The 24,665-nt window shown below is 40.2% G+C and overlaps 1 protein-coding gene across 1 annotated transcript in view; it reads left to right on the top strand.

Annotated features, from left to right (window-relative positions):
• Positions 1-24,665, top strand: part of Tspan7 (tetraspanin 7) — a gene marked incomplete at its 5' end in the record, with an annotated part of 131,826 nt that overhangs the window by 101,734 nt on the left and 5,427 nt on the right. The window contains 5 exons of the mRNA XM_010636228.1: positions 9,472-9,660; positions 13,588-13,662; positions 16,326-16,421; positions 17,839-17,994; positions 23,655-23,738. Of these exons, the coding sequence (XP_010634530.1) occupies positions 9,472-9,660; positions 13,588-13,662; positions 16,326-16,421; positions 17,839-17,994; positions 23,655-23,738 (600 nt within the window). The remainder of the gene's footprint in view (positions 1-9,471; positions 9,661-13,587; positions 13,663-16,325; positions 16,422-17,838; positions 17,995-23,654; positions 23,739-24,665) is intronic.

Consider the following 24,665-nt stretch of genomic DNA (forward strand, 5'->3'; position numbering starts at 1 on the left):
GAGAGAGAGAGAGAGAGAGAGAGAGAGAGAGAGAGAGATTCCCCATTTCCCCATCTTGGCTTTTAAAGTATTCAAACTATAGCTTGGAGTAGAACATGTTTCCATACATATAGATTTTCCTGCTTGAAATGGGGAAATAATAGATAACATTTTTAATAGTGACCATATCAGTCTGTTCACTAAAGAAGCAGATTTAATATAAGATATATAAATATTGTTTATAAGGGGTGAAGGGAGGGCAGGGGTATGGGGAAAAATGAGAACCAAGACCTGTCATGTAAAGGTACAAGATCCCAATGATCAATGTAACTGTACTGTATACCTAAAAAGTACCAGTAAACTCAATGAGAGAAAAAAGACTGTTTATAAGGAGTTACAAGATTGGCTTACAATGACCCCAAGCAGAGTCAGGTGTAGAAGAGTGCAAAAGGGACTGTCTGCGTGCTAGAGGTCTGAAGGATCCAGTCAGAGGTCAAAGGCCTGGAGCCCTCCATATGGTCCTGTGCAAGTCTGAATCAGGAGGCGGAAGGGTCTGTGTAGAAGGCTGAAGAATCTGCACCGGAAGCCAGGAAATGGATGTCCAAGTTAAAGGTAAATACTGGAGTGTTTCTGAAGAAACGGACGTGAGCCTTCCTTTTTAATTCCCCTTTTTATTCCATTCAGATGACAAGCCTATCAGTTGGTGCCACTCACACACTGTGTGTGTGACTGTATCACCCATGTGTAAAGAGTGGGTATGTGAGTGTTGAAGGGAAATTCAGTGAAATCACTGAGAGAAATGTTTTTTAAAAATTGGCTTTTACTTCAAATTGCCTCTGGAGAAAGTTAGTACCACCAAAAAGCAGAGCCTGACTACATTTTTTATGTGAGATCCTTGCTCTAAATACTGCGTGTGTGCTTTCTTTCTCTGGTTTTTCCTCATTTAATTGTAGGTCCTGTTTTGAAGTAATATGTTATCAGCTCCAGTTTCACCTGTAAGGAGGCATGAGTTTCCCAAACCACCTGCCCCATCACTAACAAATAGTCACAGAAAACTGGGAATCCAGTGACCCCTTCACCATTTGCTTTCTAGCTACTTCCTGTTGATGTGTATATGTATAATGTATATATTAGGATGATGGTTTTATTTTTGGTATTTAGAAGATGATAATCCTATAGGGAAACTATGCAAATAAAATTATCCCTTTGAAAACATTGGAACACCTGTTCAGTGACAGTTATGAGAGACATACGTGCTGCTCTGTCACAGATGGGCATTTACATGCACATTTATGGAGTAATTGTTCAGATTGTTTTATCTAGTTTATTCCCATCCTGTAAAACCTGAGGACACAGCCAGCATGAGAGAGCTGAATTTAAAGAACAGCTCATTGCTAAGATTCATTCTGTATTTATCAAGCTTCCACCATGAGCTCTAGAGGGATGCTAAACTTTCTATAGGCACAGTGACTGGTTTTCAAATTTAAAATTCAAACTTATAATCAGACAAACAGTGATTTCACTGAAGTAGATATTAGGATAGAATGTTTGAACAGCATGTCTTAGAAAAGCCAGTCACAGGATGTGGCTGAGGCTTCGTTAGATATGAAGAAGATAAAGAACTTTATTCTTTTCTGCGTGTCTCTAAAAAGTCTTGGCCGTGTCCACAATTAACAATATAGGATAGGATAAACGTGTGGTCAGTGGGAACTTTCAACATGCATTATGTGGCTGTACTTCTTCTGTGTAAGCTTATTTCAACCTTATCTTTTTAAGAAGTATCTTTCCTTATCATGTGGGATTTGACCCATCTTTTCTGTGTTGATCCCCTGAAGAATGGAAACTAGAAGCAGTTTCTCTCTGCAGCTGTTCCTTCAGTGGTAGTTGACTATCTGCCAAAGGTGCTAAGAGTCTTCGTACTCCGGGCACTCACATGGCCTCTGTGTGTGTTAAACTGCACCAACAGATTTTAAATGCAAGTGAGGTCAACTTAAAGGTTTCATGGAGGAGGTGTGGTGTAGAGGGAATCCCCCAAATGTTAAGCTTCTTTCACTTTAGCCACTACAGCTGGTCCTGATTTCTAAGTATATAAATCTCCTGGTAAGTAGCTTTGCTGGCCTCAATTCTTAATAGGCATTCTCCTACATGATGCCTATTTATATATCTGGGTTACCATGAAACTAAAGGTGTGAACTATATCCAGACAGTTTTACAATCTGGTTTGCTTATTTTTTTTTTGTTTCATTTGCTCTTAAACAGTTGAAGTTGGAGAAAGACACTCCCTATTAGCAACCTAAGTCCTGTCTTAAATATTTTCAAGAACTCAACAGTACTCATAATCAAAAAGCATTGCCATGGGGCTCTGAATAAGCTACCCTTAACTCCCTGCCTCATGTTTCTAGCTAGACTCCTCCAGGCTGAATGCTGAGTTCAGTTAGTACAAGCCCTTGGTAAAGGTGTTTGTCATCCTAACTAACAGTTAGCTTGATCTTGGCTCCACTTGACTGTTCAGTGGACCAGTGGGTAGTTCAAAGTAATGTAAAGGGCTGTATCACTAGAAGGCATAGACAGGCAATAGCTTAAGCTGGAGGTTGCAACTTAAAATATTACTGGGAGAAGGAAGCTTTGTTTGCTGGACTTAAAGCATGCCTGGAACTTCCTCCTGTGAAATGATTCACTGGAACCACAGACAGTTGGAATTTCTGACTTTTCATGGTCCCCTTCAAAGCCTTTTTTGTGGCTTCAAAAAGCATGTGTAGTCTGTTAGACAATCTATACTTCAGACCCTGCCTATGATCACTGATAAAGTCTAAGTGAAGCTAGAATTTCTAACAAATTACTCTAGCCTCATGACCTAGTTCCTAAAAGTTGAAGTCCATGAGTTGGCTATAGGATACAATAATACAGTAAGTCCCCGACTTACCAACATTCAAGTTGTGAACTTTCACAGGTGTATGGTACAAGACTCACTGTTGGTTTACAAACAAAATCCAACTTATGAACAATTCTCCCAGAATGAAATTTGTTCATAAGTTGATGAATTAAATATTTAAATGCAAGATTTAATCTTAGTTGGGCTTCCTGTGTGTGTAAGTAAAAAGTATCCATATATGAGTATCCCCAGAGTTAATAAACTATTCTGTTGTGTGGTTCCCCATAAATCTTTAACGGAGAAAAAGGTCCCTTTCTCCTATGTCTCCTTATCCTATCAGCAACTACCTTCATAGACTTGTCTACTATGATCTGTGTCTCTTCACTGCTGCCTGTCTTCCAGCAATGACCTTTTGTGTTCTGGTGATGGTCTTCTTCAAGCGTTAGCCCTCAACCTTCTCATCTGTTTCAGTTTCCTGAGACACTTTGTTCCCTCGGCTTCTACTTCTGGCTTCAGTGGCTCTCTGACTCCCTCCTGAACTCCAGCCCCATTCCTACAACTACCTTCAGAACATACTACCTGTGTGGCCTTTGGTCACTTCTAACCCCACAAAAAACACGTCCTGGAACAGATGGTCTCTGGATCTCCTGTTGTTCTCAAACTCGGTTTGAACAAATTAGCATTTTTAAAGATCTCATATGTCTTCCTCTTCTCAGCTTCCTTCTCCCTTTGTAATGATGCCACTAACCTCTCAGCCATGTGACGTGAACTTTCTTAAACACACATGCAGCCATGTGTGCACACAGACACAAAAATGTTAGAGCAAAAGGACTGAGTTGGCCAATTGCTTGCCTAGAAAGAAACCTCTCAAAGCATGTATTTTATTACTGCTTAGATAATAAGTCATTTTCATGTAAAAAGGGAAACTTTGTGCCATTAAGCTTCTGAATTTTTGTGTGTCTATGTAAAAAACGCATGACTCTAGGTATTCTTCCTTCCTCCTCTTACTGGGAGCCTGATGCCACCTCAGAAAGCTGGCAAAAGAATGAACTTCAAGTATAGAAATGAGATGACTTTCCCACCCCCACTTCTGATGGTTTACAAGTCACAAGGAGAGCCCTATAAGCTTTCCTTTGCTTTTTACATAAAGGCACATCTACAAATTGATTGCAGAGTGAATAAGTGTGTCAGCTTGAGATTCAAATCTGTTGTATCAGAATGTTGGAGATGGGATGCAACACTGAAAATCAGGTTTTTCCACTTCCTGATCTTGTGAGTGAAACTCAAAGTTTAGGTGATCTATTCAAAGTCACACAACTCATGAAAGAGCTGTAAATCCTGGTCTCCTAAACCCCAGCCCAGAGATCTAATGTTCCCATACATTTTATATATTGAGTCCCTTGTCCGTCTGGAGTAGGCTCTTAAACCTAGTGAAAAACCCTGGTAAGTTGTGGTAGTCCATTTAAAAACATTAAATATATGCACACCTCATAATAAAAATTGCATTTTTAATATAATGGATCCACACTGTTACTTCTTAAGGAGAAGAACATAATGGAAAGTGCCGGTTTCTTTGCCTCTCTGGTTGCTTTCTCTACCTCTGCAAAATCAGCTTCCCAATACAGTGCAAAGATTCAACCCTTCCTTATGGTCCCCTCAGATACATACCCACCTAAGAATTAGCTAAAAGAATAGTTTGCTGGCTACTTTTCTTCTTAAAATCTGACATCTGAGAGATCGGTATTCTATTGATTGATGATTTGTGTGAAGTTTCTGTGTCATGCATTTTTCTCTGAGCTGTGGACTCATCTGGAGTAGGAGAAGAATGTTTCACAATTCCTCTGTGTGTAGTCTCAGAATGAATTGCCCTGTGAACCTCTGGGATGATTGAATTGTGGATTTCACCCCAAATGCAATTTAGCTGATTTCTGCCTACTGTCTCTTCTGTGTTTCTTTCTTTTTTTTTTTAAGATGCAGTGATTTATTTCCCAAACAGCTTCTTAGAAAGGTGTCTTTCCAGGTAGCTTATGCCTCTATAATTTAATTTTCTCTTGCTGGTGACATTTTTCTTTTTTTGAATGATACCAAAAATAAGAACTCGTGTCATCATTAAAACAACACACATGTTCATTTAGAACATGGGGCTCACAAATCAGGTATGGATTTTGAGAAAGGAAGTATGGATTTTTCCCCATCAGATCCAACCTTGGTCAGCAGGAGTGCAGCTGAAGTAGTTTAATGAGAGCATCTGTGCTCTGTATGTGAAAAAGGGGTGAGAGAAAGTCACATGTCTTTGACTTGTTTAGCCCGCTAGCCCTGGCATCACTTTGAGGATCAAGATACTACAAGGTTGGCAGCATTAGCCAAGAGGACCTAGTAGGAATAAGGGGAATCATTTCTGACTTCTGTCTCGTCTTCAAATACCCACATTAGGATTAAAATGAACCCTGGTAAGTCTCTTCCAGAGCCTTTTGGAAAGCCCTTGACATATGGCCAAACCTCTCCATGGTTTTCTTTTGGTATAATTTGGTCATATGTAATATTACACAATAGCTTTTCTAGTTCTAACTTTTCTAATGCGACAATTATGGTTTTACTCAGCTTCGTCACCAAGCCTAAATTAGTAGTAGCTGGTGGTACTCTGCTAACTATACTTTTTGAGCTGTGGTGTAAACACACAGGAAATGACATTTGGGAGCAAGGAAGAGATGGAGAGCCTCAGCCTAGTGGTTGCTACTGGAGTGCTGGCCCTGCCCTCCTGGTTTGTGGTGATTTGGGAGCATGTGAGGTAGTGGTAGTCCTTTACCAGACTACTTCTGTGGTTTATTGCTGACCTCTGATCTGACTCTTTCTCAAACCACAGCCTTGGCTGTTTGTTAATCCATCCTTCTGGGAAGGAAACAAAACTGCCAGGAGAAAAAGGTAACCTAGGATGATGATTAGTTTAGGAATTTGAGGTCTCTAAGGAGCTCATATACAAAATTGTTTTAGAAGATAGATGTCAAAGGAACCTGTCTGTGCCCTTTTACTCTGAACTCGCAAATGTTTGAGAAATGGCTCTCCTATCAGTATTTGCAAAAGGGGCATGTATATTTGAGTATTACTGATAGGAACCAAGAAAAAATTATACAGATGACAATGACATTTGTCCTTTTATACTTCTTATCCTTGGTAAGAAACATTTTTGTACTAGGAAAAATGTAAGAAAGTGCTTCTTTATCATATTTTTATGGATCTTTAGCCTTTAGTTTATTGCTCTCAACTACCTAGAAATTTCTTATAACATCCACCCAAGTCCACCATCATTATCACCACCAAATATGGCCCCACTCACCTAAGGGCACACTGCAGCCCAACCATTTTCTCTCTTGTCTATTGAATCTTTTCTTCTTTGTCCTTAGCACTGTTATTTCCCCAAATCACTGGCCTGCTAAATGAGGTAGATTGGCATTCTTACCAATTTCGAGAGCTCGTCAGAGACATTCAGAGGGTATAATAGATGAAAGCCTAACACAAAACTTCTTTCTCTTCTTTAACTCCACTGTTGCCTCTTTATTCATTCAGCAGACGTGTACTGGACATCGACTTTGCTCAAAGTACACAGTTTCTGCCTTCAAAGACATGGTCCTGGATGTTCATGGGAGGGGCATGGGTCACAGCAGGACGATGGCATGGTGCAGAGTACGTTTGAGGCTGGGAGGAGTAGGTATACTATGTACTAAGAGTAGGTTGTAGACAAGAAGTGATAGGAACAATAGGAATTCTAAGTTACATCATTATGATCGAATCCTGGAAACTGCACAGAGAACAGCTCAATTTTCCTGGAATTCTATGGGATACATGAAGGGCAGCAAGGGAGACACAGCTGAAAAGGCTAGGTGTAATGTGTAGAAAAGGGACATGGGTGTATCTATGTGGAGTTGGGGCTTCCAAACACAGAGCTTCTCTTTCAGGAGTGTTTGTGACAGTAGCAGCATTAGAAAAGGCTTTTTCTATGAGGCTTATTCTTAGATTCCTAGCCACACTGGTGTTGAAAGGAGCCTATGTAACTCAGCCCCCACATTATTGAGAGAACGAGTCTTTTTAAGGCTGACTGCCTTACCAGAATATTAAGCTTTTTCTCCTGTGCAACATGATGGCTACAGTATTGTGCTTGTTTGCATTTACTAGTAAACATTAAAAGGCACCACTGAAATCCACAAAAAATCTTTTCCCAATAATATAATAAATGTGATTTATATTATATGATTAAAAAAAATAGTATTGTAGCCTTTGTACTTTACATGACGACCAGCTTTATATATTGCCTCACATAAAGAGCAAAGGTTACTTTGGAATAAATTATTTTTTGAAAGGAGAAAATCTCCATAATACTGTTAAACTTAAACATCAGAATTTGTGTTAACTTTGACCCATGGCATATAAGATTTGTTATGGTATTAGCCGCATTTCATGAAATCACGAGTCAGAAATGTTAAGAGAGTATCCGACTCTTGTAATTGATCAGTAGTATGCATTTTCATGAAAGCAATTCTAACAGTAACTGACAATGGTAGCATGTAGTATACTCTGTACATTCTGCAGTGATACTGAATCTTTGGGAGCAATCCTGTGAAGTCAGAAGTCTCTAGATGAGGCCCGTATTTACCCTAAACTTGCTTAAATGAATTTTTTTCAAAACATTCACATTGTGATAGTCACAGATCTATACTTAAAATTCTCGATTGGAAAGTGCAGGTAAAGTTTCTTTTTGTGTTCATCTTAAATGACGTCACAGTAATTATCTGGTGTAGATGTTTTATAAGTATTTGGCATTCGATAGGCTCTGTTTTATAAAATATAAGCACTAAGACCCAGGGAGAGGAAATGTGTTTTTTAAATCCAAGAATAGTGAGCATTTACTGAACTGTGCTAAGCACTAAGTGATAAGAGATAACTCTGTCCTTTTCTACATAGCCTTCATTGTATTCTTACCTTGAGTGATTTCAGAATTGATTCTTGCATTTTAATTCTAGTGGGTAAAAAGCATCTTATGCTTCCGTCCGGAGGAGTATGGCAGAAGAGGCTGCTCAAAGTACTTTTTTCTTAGTAGCCACCAGGTGTCAGCAGAGGACTTGAAATTCTTGGTAACATCTGTTCTGGTTTTCTTCAATACCCTAGGCTATCCCTTTTGGCAGCACTCTCTGCTGAGCTATTTTCTCCCAAATGTTAGTGTCAAACACTTTCTCCCTAAGACTGTATCACAATTGTTTACTTTTGTCTAATAAAAGTAGAACAGTTCCTCAAAACTTTTCTAATTTAAATTTAATTTTGTTATTCACAGTGACGACAGTTCTGTAAGACAGAGACTATGGGAGGGGGGTGGCCTTTGTTGTTTTTTTGCTGACTTTTGCACCCAGGTAGGTAGAATTCATGCTTACCTGATGTGGGAAAAGGTACACATCCCAGTCTTCCTGAACAGAGCAACAAGTTAATAGTGGGGTTTGATGGTTCCAAACTACAGAAACTATTTTCAGAGTATAAAGGAGAGAGGCCAAGGCATTTTCAACTGGCCAGGCCATTTGGTTCATAGTGCAGCATGTATTTGATGGTGTTTTAAAGAACAGCATGTTGATTGACAGAGGAAACCTTGGCAAGGTCATGCTCACTTGAGTGGTCTAGGTAGGATCTGTGGCCCTTGGTATCGAATGTTGGGCTATTGGATGGGGCAAAACTGGGGACGGACTTCCTCCAAAACATAAGTTTCTTTCAAGCACCATACAATGATGCCTTAGAAGACTGTCAATTTGAATGTTCCCAAGCAGTTGGTGAACTGAAGGATATATCCTTCAGCTGGTGGAATGGTTAGGGACACAAAGCAATCTGTGACTTTAGCAGCCAAAGTTACTGAAGCCTGTGGCCTGCAGGGAATGAAGACTAAGGCATAGCGTGAAGCCCTGAGTCTGTCCTCTGAAGTAAGGACCTGACTGAAGCCAGGTTCTACAGGTTAGATATGCTGTATGGATTTTCTTTGGACTGATCAGTGGGCTTGGACAAATTGCATTACAGCTAATTCCAGGAACTACTGAGATTCTTCTGTTGTTTTATATTAAATAGAGTATTGCAAATAAAACAGCACATCAATAAGGATTCAAAAATATTTGGAATACTTTACTTTTATAGAGATTTTGGTGCTAGTGGTCACAGAGAATCACCTTGCTCTTAAAACATCATATAGAAAGTCCAAAATTATATACACTTGCCTTCAAAGAGGGTGGCCACCATCATTCCTGGAGTTGTACCCAACTTAGTGTCAGAAGGCAGATAGGGCAAGGCTCTCATATCTGTCTTACTATGCATTTTTAAAGCAGTTTTTATGTTCCTTATTGTTGGCTTGACTTGCAGTTAAACACAGTTGCATATGGGATTGTGTAAGGGATACATCTAATTGTACAAAATCAAAGTGTCTTTATTGTGTGATGGCTTTAGTTAATGATCTCCAACGTTTCCCACTGCTCAGGGAATCCTCTAGTAGGTACCACCTTGCTCATGGAAATTTGATTCTTCCCATTTGGTCACATTTCTCTGTGTTGGTTCTTATGTCTCACCAGTGGCTTCATACTCTCTCTTTCCCTTTATAGATCACTGGAGTGATCCTGTTGGCTGTTGGAGTCTGGGGAAAACTTACTCTGGGCACCTATATCTCCCTCATTGCTGAGAACTCCACCAATGCTCCCTACGTGCTTATTGGAACTGGCACCACTATTGTCGTTTTTGGCTTATTTGGATGCTTTGCTACATGCCGTGGGAGCCCATGGATGCTGAAACTGGTGAGTAGGTCATTGCATAATAATGCATAGTGCATAATACTGCCTTCTCTGTCATTTTTTTGTAAAAGTCTAAATCACAATGTGATGAAATAGCCCTTCTTGAAGCCACAAACAAGACCTTAATATTCATTGATTCTAATTTTAGCCCAGATTGTTATCTAGCTAACCCAATAATCCACCCAGTCGGGTAAGCAGCCCCTGTGATGGCCTGGCAGAATAAATCGAGTCTCAATTTCTTGAGGTAAATGATGACAAAGCACTGGCCGGAGGTTCTAATAGACCATTGATGTCCTCCTGGCAAGTTGCCCTGACCCAGTTTTGAACTCTAGCTTGGCGATGTGCTCAAACATGTGACATGCAGCTTTAGTCTTTCATCTCTAAGTTCCCTTGGAGAAATTCTTCCTGCCTCTTGAGCCCGGCCATGCATGGACACATTTGCATGTTCTTCATAAAACCCATGTACCCTGTCTCAGTGCTGTGGGAGCTGAGCTAAGCCAGAAGACCCTACTCAGAGGGCTGATGCACGGCCATGTATTAGCTACCAGGACTATTGTTAGATGCCTGTCCTCTGGTAGGACAGACAAAGCAATGATACGTGTCAAAGGGTGAGGGTAGATGATTAAAAGGCCATTAGCATGATTTTTGACTTTTTGTTAGACGAGTTACTTAATTTCCTTTTTACTGTGCTCTCCATTGATGAAGATTAATGTTGAAAGATTTTATGGATAAAAATTACTAAGGACCTCTCTCCTCAAAGGAAAACTTTATTTAAAAAATGGGTTATTTTAGAAAGGGAGAAACAGAGATTCCAATGGGGCTTTGTTGCCTGTCCATGTTGAGTCCTAAGTTGTAATAACATGTAATGCCACCTGTTGACACTTTTGCACACGAAAGTAATTCACTCCAAAGGCACAGAAGTCCCAAAGTGTTAGCCAGGCAGTGTCTTTGTTGTCACCCTCATCAGTGTGGTACATGACTTGGCTGCCTTCTTTTGTACAGACCATGCAGGAAACTAATTTTTTGGCCTCCACCAGTTCTTCCAGGTTTGTGGAAAATCATTATGAGGCATATTGAGACAATTCTGATGCTGTCCCCTGACATTTTTTCCTAGCACACTGGATCTATTTTCTAGTGTTTCTCATGAGCACTAGAGTTACTTTTGGCCTACCTAGCATGGTGGTCCTCAACTCTGAATGGATGTTTAAATCACCTGGGCAACTTTTTGAAAACATCTTTGCCAGGTCCTTCTTCCAGCCACCTGAAATAGGATCTCTGCTGGTAAGAGTCCTTCAGGCAATTCTATTTTATACCTAGTTAAGAATTTTGTTTGATAAAAAAGAGAATTATCTTTAAAGGCATAGAAAGGAAAGACTGCTAGAAAACCATCTTTCCAAACAAGAGAGGAAACCTGATGATCAGACCTCACTGCTTCAGTACTAACAGGCTTATGTCTTTAGTGGCAAGAATGTAGCCTTTCCAGACCTTTGTCCCCAGTTATGAAAGAATCATATTGGAGCAAACCACCAAGGTTTCTTCCAGTCCAAATACTATAACTGAAAGGGGCATTTTCATGTTCTAACTACATTTGCGTTTGAGGAAGAACTTCCCTGTATCTGAGTATAACTTTATAAATGGCGTGTATGAAAGTGATGGAACTGTTATCTCTGGCTTATTCTGGAGAAGATTTCATACTACGCTGCTGTTTCTTCTAACAATTAAGAGTTCACTGGCAGGTGAGCCTTTTGCAGACTAGAGAAGTTTTTTTTGGATTTTGGTCTTTGAAAATAAAATCTATTTCCTGTCATGTGCCACGTGCTCTTTGTGCATATTACTTTAGTTCCTCATCATCACTATGAAGCATAGGTTGTATTTTCATATTACATAACAGAAGGAGGTTACATAAGCTGCCCAAGTTCACAGCTAATGTGTGGATGGCTGGGATTTGAACCCATGTATGTCTCTTTCCAAATTTTGAACTGTTTCTACCCCTGTGTTTTCATTTGGAAAAGAAACTCTAAGCCCTACCACCTATATGCAGTACAAACTCTTCCAAATAGAAGAGTTTTGGCCACGGCCTTCTGTAGATAAAGTAGCTATTCTCTGGAAGTTCCTGGAGGCAAAGGACCTGTTAGACACAGAAAACTTCTGATCCGGTTGGTGAGACAGAAGTCACTTGATTGTCAGTCTAGAATCTTATGGTCATCATTTAACCTCAGCAATTGCAAAACCACTGACAATAACTACTTTTGCTTTATGGAGGTCCTAAGAGGCTGCCTCTTGCTTAAGAGTTAGTCCTAGGAAGGGCTGGGGATGTAGCTCAGTGGCACTGTGCCCGCCTGGCAAACGTAAGGTCCTGAGTTCAGTTCCTGGTACTGAAAAAAAAATGTGAAAAAGAGTTAGTCCTAGGAGGTCTTCTGAACACGGAGAAAAATATCCTTTCTCCTACCTGCCTCCTGACAGTGACCTTCCCACTTTCCAACTTTCTGTTGGATTCTAAGCCAGATGTAAAATTCTCCTCAAAGTAATGTATGTTTCTAATTACATTTTGTATGAAGTTGAGCGACAGAGAATTTGTATACACAGTACATCATGACTGCATGTTTCATATTTTAGTGACTGTGCTGTTTGTAGAGAATTTTGTTAATATTTAGAAAGAAATTGATATTTTAAGATGATATTTCCTTCTTTTCATATATATGCCAATAGTGAAGAAAAATAATTTATGATTCTGTGCACATATGTATACTTTACAGATAAGTAATGTGGTGACCATGTGCAGTCCATCCAAATTCCATAGCATTGTTTAAAGCCATTGTAAGTATTCAGAACTGTTGTATCTCATTTTGAGATGAGAATAAGCAGATTGTAAGATGTATGCCTTGTTGGTAAGGAATGAATTCTCCTTCCTTTTATGTACTTTTCAAAGTCACAGAAATGGAAACCCTCGATACCTCCTCAGTACCATGTGATATCCCTGAACTTGTGCATGCACACACACATACACAGTCACCTTGGGAAATACAGGCAGCAGTAGATGCAAAGCACTAAAGGCTTTAGATGCCTGTAAGTTTTGTTAGCAGTATAGCATACAGTATTTGATTTTTGAAAGGCTACAAATTCCATGCACTGTCCAGTGTAGAGAAGTGAATAGCCCCACAAGAAGCTGCTGAGGATACTGTATTCAGGGCTGACCAGCATATCGAAGAGCTGCTGCCTCCTATGCACAGTCTGGTCTTTGGGTCGAGGTGGGGGGAGTGTGTTTCCAAGTGAGGTGGTTTCGTAGCCATTTCATATGAGAAGCGGTCAAGTAAAGTGGGGGATTTTGCCTGAATACAGAGAACCAGCAGGTTACCATCTTGGCTGCATGCACACATGTGAAGGACTTGTGTAGTAGAGAGATTGCGTTCTTATATCTGTTATAGGCCGAACCAACACTAACAAGTGGAAATTAGAAACAGGCAGACCTGAGGCCCATGGAAATGAGGCAAAACAAGCTGTGGGGGTAGGACTCACAGATGTAGATGGTCCATCATGAAGAAGGTGGAAAGACTCTCTGATAAGATAGAACTGTGTTCTGTGACCTCTAGATCAGTTTTTGCTTTTCCTAGCTCAAAGATTGTGCTGTTAGATATACACCCTTGTTGTAAATGGCCATCCCATGTTTCTCTTGGTTGAACTGAGCTGACAGGCACATTGCTTGTTGCTGATGACCCTTCCTCAACATGTGTACCCCCAAATGCTAACACAGATTAAACAGACTCAGTCCTCTTCTGAGGCTTATCTGGGTAAATCTGGAGAAGAGCCCTTTAAAACTTTTTCTAAACTTTGTCTAAGGAGCATGAGAACTTGTCTAATTCCTTCTGGCAAGAAGTAGCTCACCTTTAAAAAAGGTCTCTTCTTAATTCTGACATCTGACTTGCTTTTCAGTATGCCATGTTCCTGTCCCTGGTGTTCCTGGCTGAGCTTGTAGCTGGCATTTCAGGGTTTGTGTTCCGCCATGAGGTGAGTATATCCAAGGTAGAGAGCTCAGGTAAAGGGTCTCTGGAGGAGCATTTTTGAAAGTACTTGTACTGTGTACAGGGTGAATGGAGGCTAGATGGTTTCCCCTGTGGTGGTATCATCTTCCAAATGTGTAATGTGGCCTGGAAGTCCAATGAAATTCTAAATGCAGGAATTTCACCAAATTCAAAGCATTCATTGTTGAACCTCACTCTCTGTCTGTATGTAGCTATTACATAAAATGATTCTACAGTGCATTTTAAAGCAGTGACCTGTAATATGGATTAAATACTTCTTTAAAATAGATCCTTTATCAAGGTATATCAGTTTCTTTGTAGCAAGATTTCTGAGACTATACCAAACTGTCTTGCTGTCTCATAAATCCATTATTGTACATCATACATGGCAGTAAAGACAGAAGCAGATAAGCATATATAAGAAGGGGAAAATATAACAAAATATAGGTTGAGAACACAGTGTGGTAGAATGTCACTGTGGCTCTTCCCTTCCCAGGCCACGCTGTTGTGCTTGGCTGAGTTAACTTTGCCAGGAGCTTACCAATGTGTGTTCTGCTCCTTTTTCTCTTATGCTGATTTTCCCCTTTATTGGAGGTGGCTTCCTAGATGCCCAAGCTGACTTCCAGAACTCATTTCATATTAGTACTGTGTCTATAAGTAGAACTTCTGTGTTAGTCAACTCTGTATTGCTATGACAAACTACCTAAGATAAACAACTTGAAGGAGGAAAGAGTTTATTTTGGCTCATGGTGTCAGAGGTTTCGGTCCATGGTTGCTTGACCCTGTTGCATTAGGCCTATGGCAGCACGGTACATCTTGGTGCAAGCATATGGTAGAGGAAGCTGCATACTTCTTGTTGGCCAGAAAGCAAAGAGAGGACTATGATGGGCCCCAGTCATTTGACTTCCAAACACAGTGATCCCCACCTCCTAAAATTTCACTTCCTCCCATAGCACCATCAGCTGGAAAACAAGCTCTCAACACAATAGACCTTTGAGGACAATTCATATCCAAACTGTAGAACCCTCATTGTTATTCTTAGGTAGTGTGAAACTCAATGAAGTTATGACCTCCACAGCCCTAACAGGCGTACCAAGAGCAGGAAACTGACCTGCCACTTTCAAAGAAACTGATTAGCCACTTCAGGGAGTCATTTAACAGACCAGGATTAGGAGTGAGGAGTGTGAACACTAGGAGCAATCTGACTCACTCCCACTTGAACCTTTGCCCACTTCCATGTTGGGTGCTGCTCTGATATTGAAGTTTTCTTATTTATTTATTTATTTATTTGGCTTGAACCTGAGGCCTTTGCACTGAGCTACATCCCTGGCCCTTTTTAAAGATTTTGAGACAGTGTCTCTGTAAGTTGCGTAGGCTGAGCTTAAACTTGTGATTCTCTTGCCTCAACCTTCCAGAATTGTGGAAGCCAGCAAGCCCAGCTTGAAGGTGAAAATGGCTACTGTTCCCCAGGGTTCAAGAAGTCCACATCTCCCTAACTTCTTCATGTGAAACACTTTGGGGTACAGTGGGAAGGAGTTGCAATGCCACTCTCTGATGGCCAGTTATGGTCTTGAGTTTAGCTAAACAGTCAAGCTCACATAGTAATAATAGGTCACAATTAGAACTGTTTATTCAGAGGGATGCAGTAAAGGAAGACCCGCACATGTGTAGGGCAGCAGCAAGCTTGTTTCTTCAGGATGAGTCCTCAGAGTGTCCAAGATCTGTTGCATGGATAGCTCCCCAAACTGAGAGATAAATGTAATAGCAGTGAAGTGAGACAACACAGCTGACTGTAGTAGCCATCTTGGCTTAGAAGCTCCCTGTAGTGTCTGTTTATCTCCTGTAGCTGTCTCATGGATATAGCTTCCAGTATTTCAGCAAGGAATATGCCTAGTTAAGAAGGTCACCACACTTAGCCCTAAGCTTCCCCCCAGGTAATTACTGTCATTTGCTATCCTCCCAATCCAGAAGCATTTCACTCATAAGGGTTCAACTGTACTATAAGCCAGCTTGCCTATTAACACACCATCTTTGTCAGGTTTCCAGGGGAACAGAGCTTGAAAGCTACCCCAAGGTCAAACGTGTTCATAGAGAAGAAGAAATGGGTTTATTAACCTTTTAATAACAAGAAAAGTATTTGTGTTTTAGCTTCCTTTATTTTGACCTCAGTAAAGACAAGTAAGTGAAACTGGGTTTTACCCCACTGCTTTATGGTAGAATAGGGATCAGTTTTGGGGCATAACATCAATATTCTTATCACCCCAATGGCCTGTTCCTTATCCTGTCTTCTCCATAAGGGAAAAGAAAGTTCCAAAAAGATAGATGAGTATATTCCCTTCAAAAAAATAACTGGATAATATATGCCTGTAATTTGGCAGTTCACCATCACACCCCTTTCAGAAACTGACGAGCCACTTCAGGGAGTCATTTAACAGGCCAGGATTAAGAGTGAGGGGAGAAGTTTTTTAAATTCCTCTTATTAAATTTTTGAATTCTTTTGTCTCAGAATACAGAGCATTCCCTCTGACCTATAGTTATCCAGAGGCTTTTAGAAGAGGCTATTCTGGGGTAGAAGTTTGGTATGAATCTGAGTCAGTTTGGGCTACAATGGACTGAAACCACCCAACCCTCCTCCCCCATTTTCTGTAGATTAAGGACACCTTCCTGAGGACTTACACGGATGCCATGCAGAACTACAACGGCAATGATGAGAGGAGCCGGGCTGTGGACCACGTGCAGCGCAGCGTAAGTTCAAGGCAGGAGATAAGGAAGCAAGATCTGGGCTTAGACTTGTAGGCAGCCAACAAATTGAGCCAGCGGCATTTGTGGTTGGTTCTTGTTCTCCAACTTTTGGTCCAGTCTGTTTTCAAGAGTTGATTCCCAGCACTTGTCCAGGATCCAGTTCTCCAGCAAATTTGTGTTGAGAATGACCATTCCCTTGAGGATGTCTTGCATCAGAAAGGCTTGTGAGCATTCCAAGGACAGCTCCTCTGCCCTTAAAGTCTGAAAGGGGCCAGGCAGGGAGCATTTGACAGTCTAGCTTAGAGTTGGCTTCCCAAGTCTGGCTCTCTGGAATCAATTCTTCGGGATAGGCGTAGAGCTTGGGTGAGCTGCATTCACTGTCTGGGCGTAGGGTATTGTAGGTAGTAGAGTGCAGAACCAGAAGAAACTGAGGATCTGTCGGGTGTACAAGTGGCCACAGGCCCTGGTGCTTTGCAGAGGGTAACAGACAAGTAAAGAAGAGGTTTCTCTCCTGTAGGTGCTTAGGATAATAATATATGTTAGCCCTGAAACCTGACTGCCTATCAAGATCCTGGGAAGGTTTTTGGTTTTGCTATTCTTGTTTTTAAAGGTTTTTAAAAATATATATTTCTGAAGTGGTATTTTTTTGAATATTTTGAAAAAATTTCAAACTCATATAGGAAAGTTCAAAGATCACTACAAGGAACAGTATACCATTGAGCAAGATTCAGCAATTTGATATATCTTCATCCTACTTACTTCAGTAGTCTCTGCAGGCCAAACCTTTTCAGTAAAAGGTTCAATAGTAAATATTTTAGCTTAGGAGGGCCTGGCAGTCTCTGTCACAGCTCTTCAACTCTGCCACCGTAGCACAAAAGCAGCATAGACAATACGCATGACTGTCACTCAATACAGTTTTATTTACAAAAAGAAACAGGTGTGGGTTTTAGTTTACCAACACCAGCTCTCCTTCCATGTGCATCTTCTTTCTCTAAACCATCTCCTTACTTATTAATGTAGATCCAGCAGAGAGCTTTTAAAAACCATTATTGCATCAGCTTCCCCATCAAGCATCCTGATGTAGTTACTGTGTACCTGTATATCGTTAACAGCACCGGACTCCCACAGGTGATTGTCACACTTTGCCAGGGCAGAGAAGCACTGCTTCCTCTGTGAAAGTGGCAAGAAAGCCAAGGGCTATATGATCTCGACTCACTTCCTTCTCTGAATTCAAATGGGCACCCCAGTGAGGATAGCTGGTAGTGGGGTTGTAGCTCACCTTTACTCACTGAAGCTGCACATGTTGTCTGAGGAGCTTGGCCTAAGCTTGTCTCTCTTAAAAGTAACAGGGCAGTGAGAGAGGAGAGCACAATGTTTTTGATCTGTCACTCTTTGATTCTTTCTGTTTTGCTGTTAATAGCTCAGCTGCTGTGGTGTGCAGAACTACACCAACTGGAGCACCAGCCCCTACTTCCTGGAGCATGGCATTCCCCCCAGTTGCTGCATGAATGAAACTGATTGTAATCCCCAGGATCTGCACAACCTGACTGTGGCCGCCACCAAAGTTAACCAGAAGGTACCTGCTTCCTTCCAGCTCTGATGGGTCTCTGGTGAATGTTTGGGAGGGCTTTGTTGTTTCTGTGAAATTATGATATGTAGGTTAGAAAGGGTAGTCCGAGAGGAAGTCAAGTGTCTTCCTTTGTGGTCCTTGATTGCCTGGAAGAGGCACTTGAGGCTGCTCACTTCTAAAAGATTAAGCTACGACTCAGATCAGTCTCACACTGCTCTCCCACAGCAAGCATCTACCAGGCACAGTTATGAAGGTCTAGCAAGTGGTTCCTGTTAACCCTGATGCTTGTGTCAGACAGAGAACATTGGCTTTCTTCTTTCTGGGTGTCTTTGTTCTGCTTAATAAACCATCTAAACATGAAATTTTTCGCGGCTGGGCACCAGACTTTGGCAGGAAGAAGAGAGCAGAATTGATAGACTGTATCTGCTTCTACTAGGTGGCCTTTATTTTAAGGAGTTCACTGTTAAAATAAAAGAAGTCAGCAACTCCAACTCAACTTGCTGTCAACATCCTGACTCCCAAAGAAATAAAGGGGGAAAAAGGATGACTAAAGGAAATACACAGTGCACATGAGGGAATGAAGTTTCAGTAGTTGGAGACAGGGAACATTAATTCTGTATTTACTTCACAGAGACTTCTCATGATACAACTGTATGTGAAGGTTACCTTTGTTCTTAAACATTTAGAGAAATACTATATGCAAAATATGATTGGTGAAACAAAGGAAAAGGAAAAGTCTATCCTTCAATTTACCTGTGGTTGTTCAGCTGTAGGAAAAAATTACTTATGAAGATAAAATTCTGTTCTGATGTCTTCAAAATTCTATGTGATCTCAGCCAACTACTGAATAATTCATAGAGATGATGCTATTTTCTCAAGATTAGAATGTTATGAGATGATTTCTGTATTTCACCCATTTAATGTTAGTATTTGTAATGTGAGTGCTGCAAGGCATTGTCGCCACGCTGGAAGCTCATTTTGTCATTCAAGGTTTATTACTTCGCTACTAGTATGGTTCAGTAAGCTTCAGTACTGACAGCTTCCTGTTTTAGTCAGAGAACATCTGTTCCTATTAGGATTTTCTTACGAACCTAAACTTTGAAGTTTTCTTCACCTCTCACTAGTTGTAAGACGACTTCTTTTTCATGCACATCCCCATTGAGCACCTGTCTGTGTCATTGGGGTGACATTTGATGCACTGCCACACATACCTGGCACTTGGTGGACATTTCAGTTTATGGAGTACAAGAAGTGATCTTTGGCAGCACGATAATATTGGCTTCTGAGTCTCATCTGTAAATGCGGCACTCAGCAACTTTTGCAAAAGTTTTATTATCCCCAAGCTTCATTTGATTTTGCGAATGTCTAGAAGTCAGGAGCAGTGGCTACAGTGAAACTCCAGTTCAAATTCTGGTTCACCCACTTGCTGGTTTTGTGATGTTGGTCAAGTTACTTGACCTGTCTCGGTCTTGCTTTTCTCATCTGTGAAATGGGAATATAATAGCTGGTGCCCCTTAGAATTGATATGTGGATTGAATCAAATAACCTACCTAAAACCTTAGGTACCCAGTACCTAGTCAAACAGAGTAATGATACTATAAATATTGGCTGTGATGATAAACGTTAACTGCAATGTAAATGTGAGCATGATGGTGGTAAAGTTTGTCTTCCACTATATCATGCTGTCACTTTTATGAGAAATGATGCAGCAGGTTCTTGTGGGAGAGATCTTTTGTTAGAATCTACAAGAAAGTTTGGGAGCACATCCTATAATGTGTCTATAATCCTTGCAATTATTCTAGAGAGAAAGATAGGAAGCTTTTTTTCATTTCATTGACAACCTGCATACCGATCTCATGCTCCACTTTACCCATACAATCCTATTTTGTATTTCCGCGGGCCCCTCAAATACTTGAAAAGTATGTTTAACTATTCTCTGTCTCTCTGTCTCTCTGTCTCTCTGTCTCTCTCTCTCTCTCTCTCCCATTATACCCTTCAATCTGTCTCCTTCAGTGGAGTGCAAATGAATGGAAAATGAAATTTTCTACTGATTTTCATTAGACATTCTCATTTAATACCCACATGAACCTTTGAGACAAATTATTTCATGGATATCTTGTCTATAAACAGTGGGAGATGGGGATGGAGTGGAAACAGTAATAGCAGGTGTTCGTAAGTGTCAGCACTCCCCCCACTCATTTCTTTCCCCCAGGACAGCTTAACTACCTTTACACTCTAGTTGTAACATCCCTATAGATCTTTTGGTTTTTGAATCCTACACTCTGATTGGAGCCCAAGGAAACCTATGTTATGTAGATTATGGGGGGCAGTTGCAGGAGGGAGGAGGTATGAATACAATTATTTGTCCTTTGATTTAAGGCTTTATTTTGGTTTTGCTAGCAGGATGATAGCACGTTTGCATGTTCAATGGACTGATAGCACTGGCTGAACCCTTATCCATAGGCATTCCTTCCCAGTTTGTAAGAGCAAGGGGAGGAAAGAGTTATTCTGATTAGCAGCTATAGAGAGAGACCTTTTCCAGAACCTGATTCGAACTAGCCTTTTCCTCTTAATAGTTAAAGCCTGCCCCTGCAGATGGTTTCCATGGGTGACTGTGTTGATTTAGACATGCTGAGAGGGTGAGCAAATTAACTGTTCTGTTTCTGGGCGTTTCCTAGGAGACTTAGCAGGTCTCTGTAGATTTATCTCATGCCTGACAACAAGGCTTTCATATTAGGAAATTGAGAGAGATTGTTATGGGCAGATAAGATCACTCTTTAGTGTAGAACTTAAGGTTGAAAGGGAACATGGCCTGTGGATGTAGCTTCAAAGCAGTCCTTGCAGTCTGCAGAACAATGCTATGACTTGAAAAATGGGCTCTGGGTCCAAGGAAAATGGGCCTTGGGTCCATGTAGTGAATAACAGAGAAAAAAAATCCAGAGATGGAATACACTTACTTTGATTTCACTTTCATCTTCTCATTTTGTTTAATCCTATTACTGATGCATAAATTTGCTTTCCTATTTGGAGTAAAAAAAATAGGAAATTTTCTTATGGACGGATTCTCTTCAAACTTTAATGACAATGTGAAGCATCTGGAGATCTTGTTTAAATTCATTAAAATGTGTTAAATATGAATAACCCCAGGATGTGGCAGGTGCTGATTCCGCAGGTCCGGCCTCTCACAAGCCCCCAGTGATACAGTACTGTTTACTTAAGAACCGTACATTGAGGGGTGAGGTTTACAGAGAACAGTTTGCTACTGCTGTACTAATGCAAGGTAGTTATTTCATTTTTCTGATTCCTCCTCTTGGTTAGAGTGGCCTTATCAAAACTACAGTGGCTCCAAAAATGGGGTTAGGAATATAGCTCATAGAGCGCTTGCCTGGTAGGCACAAGACCCTGTGTTCCTTCCCCAGCACCACCAAAAGCAAACAAAAAAATTTCTGAAAATGGGGTAGAAATCATACTTTAGAAAAATACTCAGCTTATGTAGAGAATCAAATACATAAACTATAGGGAGGAGGGTCTATGTCAACGCATTTTGCAGAGTAAGAAAACTGCTAATATGAGTAATTTCTGGATGGTATCAGGTTTGTGTTTCCATGTTTTGAGCTGTCCTCACTGTGTGGCTGGCTCGACCTTATTCTTCCTCCTGCCATCGCTGGGGGAGAAGATACAATAATCATGGCCACCTTGGCAAAATGCTATTTTAGCTGCTATCATTTGAGAAAGTGTAGGACTATCCACTTCTCTTCCTGCTTCAGCCTCTTCCTAACAAAAACTCCTCTCTCCCATTTGGAAAAGTAGGCTGATGTCTCCATTTCACTAGTAAAAGTGAAATCAGCAAGCTCCTAGTAGAGAGAATCAAATTTCACAACTCTTTTCAAACAGTAATGTGCTTTCTTCCCTCTATATTTGCATCAGATAACTAAGGAGCAGTTTGTGAATTGCATTGAAGGCGTGTGTCAGAGCACTGCTGCTCAGCTAATGTACCTTTTCTCTGCAAACAGACTATGAATATAAAATATCATTTAGAAGATATGGCATTGGTAGAATTTTCACAAGCTATGAGAAATGCTATATTGTTAAGATTCGAATTTAAAAATGGGAGCCATAGTGGGATATTTGTTATTGCTACTCTTCAGATGTTATTACAACTTGGTGTAATTTTCTTCATAAATAAGAAACATTTTATCTATTTATTGAATTAATATGTTCATTTGCACACACTTTATTGAAGTCAAAGCCCTTTATCAGAAAGCTGGAAAAAGACCATATCTTCTAGCTGAATAAGTCAGTCCAGAACTCTAGGTTGATTTGGCTGATTCGAAATAAATGCTCCCATGCATGCACGCGCGCGCACACACACACACACACACACACACACACACACACACACACACTTACATACTTATGAGCATTCACAAATTCCTACTTCTACCATTTGACCTAAAAGGAGTTTAACAGGAATAGTCAGCTTTTGCCATTGCTTTCTGGGTGATGCACAGTATCTGGTGTTTTCTATCTCGACCAGGTTGATAAAATATAATCTAGAGTAGCAATCAGAACATAAACTTGTTTAATGATACTGTTGAACCCCAACCAGATCATTCATCTGCATTCACAAATTCCTACTTCTACCATTTGACCTAAAAGGAGTTTAACAGGAATAGTCAGCTTTTGCCATTGCTTTCTGGGTGATGCACAGTATCTGGTGTTTTCTATCTGGACCAGGTTGATAAAATATAATCTAGAGTAGCAATCAGAACATAAACTTGTTTAATGATACTGTTGAACCCCAACCAGATCATTCATCTTAAAGAAAGGTAATACACTTCATCAATTTTAAACTAAAATTGAAATTGATAATTAACAGTTTTAATCATGACTTATAAAGATTTTGTAATATGTTAAAGGGAAATCCACCTTTATGGAAATCCACATTTTATGTATAAAGTTATTGACATCTAGAAAGGGTCAGTGACTCGTTCAAGGTCAGATAGTTAGTTTTTGGAAAAATTATCTCTCGAGCATAGGGTTTCAGTACTTGAAAAAAATTGTAATTGTCACCTTAGTAATAAACCCCAAAACTCCATAATGTTGGCAGATATTCAAACATCTCCCTCGAGCCAGATGATTTTTCTGTTTTTCCAAGATGTCACTCATCATGAAAATGCTAATAACTACATTTATGATGCTGACGTTTCCTGTTCAAGTTTATGTCTTTTCATATGTTCATGTCTACTTCTCTTATCTCTACAATGTTTGCTTCATAGATCTTACAGATTTCTTGCTAAATTTAATCCTACTACTAAGATATTTGTTGATAAATTAAGTCTGGGATTTGCTTTAAAGTAGTTAGCCAGGGAATGAAATGGGTTTTGGGGAGATTTAAATAAAACAAGATTGACCATATATTAATTATGCTGTCAAAGGAAGTGTCATGTGTGGGTTCACTGTACTGCTCCCTATGCTTTTTTGTATGTTTGTCTTTTTTGTTAGTTTTGGTCTGTTTGTTTGAATAGAATGCTAGTACGTTCCTAGGATGAGTTGCAATTATATTTGCTGAATTAAGGTTGGAGGATATGTGAGAGTTGCAAGCAAATGTAGCAGGCCTGACCTGGCTAAGAAATAACTCCAAGACCTCATCTCTCTGTTTCCAGGGTTGTTATGATCTGGTGACCAGTTTCATGGAGACAAACATGGGGATCATCGCTGGAGTGGCATTTGGAATCGCCTTCTCCCAGGTAGCCTACATCATTGTGCATAGCCTGGTCTGGCCTTTCTCCCATCTCCAGCTTCTTGGCCTGCCCTCCTGTGCTTTGGGGAAGGCTGATGGATGGGGTCAGAGCTCCTTGCTCATTAGTCCTCAGGTCATCTGCTTATTGATTTTCCTTTTTCAACTTAAATGAAGTTTTGCCATCAAGGGAATATCGGTTACAGTTCAACTAATGACTAGCTCCAGAAAAACAACTTGCTTCTTCTGTAGGTCAAATGGAGGTTAACTGTACAAGGTTCCGGCTTAATTGGAGCATAAACAACTCAAAACATCGAATGGCTGATGTGGATTTGGGAGAGGCATTTTTGTGGGTTGACCTGTCCTTTTTTGGTCTTAGTTCCTGTAGATTATTCATGACACCACTCCTTTTAAAGAAAACCTGTATTTTCAGCAAACTTCATCTCGTGATCATTATTTTAGTCTCTGGATTTGACTGTTTCTTAAGTGGAAACCCAATTCTCATGTATTATACTTTATAGCCCTCTATCTCCACCTAGTTTCTAAAAAATAATTATTATGTTAATTAAGAAAGCCACACACATAAGGATGGAACAAGATTAAATCATATCTAAAATTTACCTACTTTTATCAGGCAGTGTACTGCTCCATGTGCCTCTGCTTCCCCAGCTGACTGGTACATCCCTGCGATAATATTGCAAAGGATTGACATGGATACCAAGCAACCAAATAAAAGCTCTAACTCAGATGAACAGCTCATTTTTCAAACAAACAAATCCTAAATTATCTTTTTTTCTGTAATGTTTCCAGAGCTCTGCTTTCTCTATAAGCTTTCTCAAACTCTCAAAATTTACCTACCCATCTGTACCTCTGTCCCTTCTGCTAACAATGCAGATGTACTTTAATTCTGTGAGTTTGTATATAAGAGTTGTTTTTA

Source organism: Fukomys damarensis, unplaced genomic scaffold (genome assembly GCF_012274545.1).
Source record: "Fukomys damarensis isolate Sample0158 unplaced genomic scaffold, DMR_v1.0_HiC HiC_scaffold_39, whole genome shotgun sequence".
Lineage (NCBI taxonomy): Eukaryota > Metazoa > Chordata > Mammalia > Rodentia > Bathyergidae > Fukomys > Fukomys damarensis.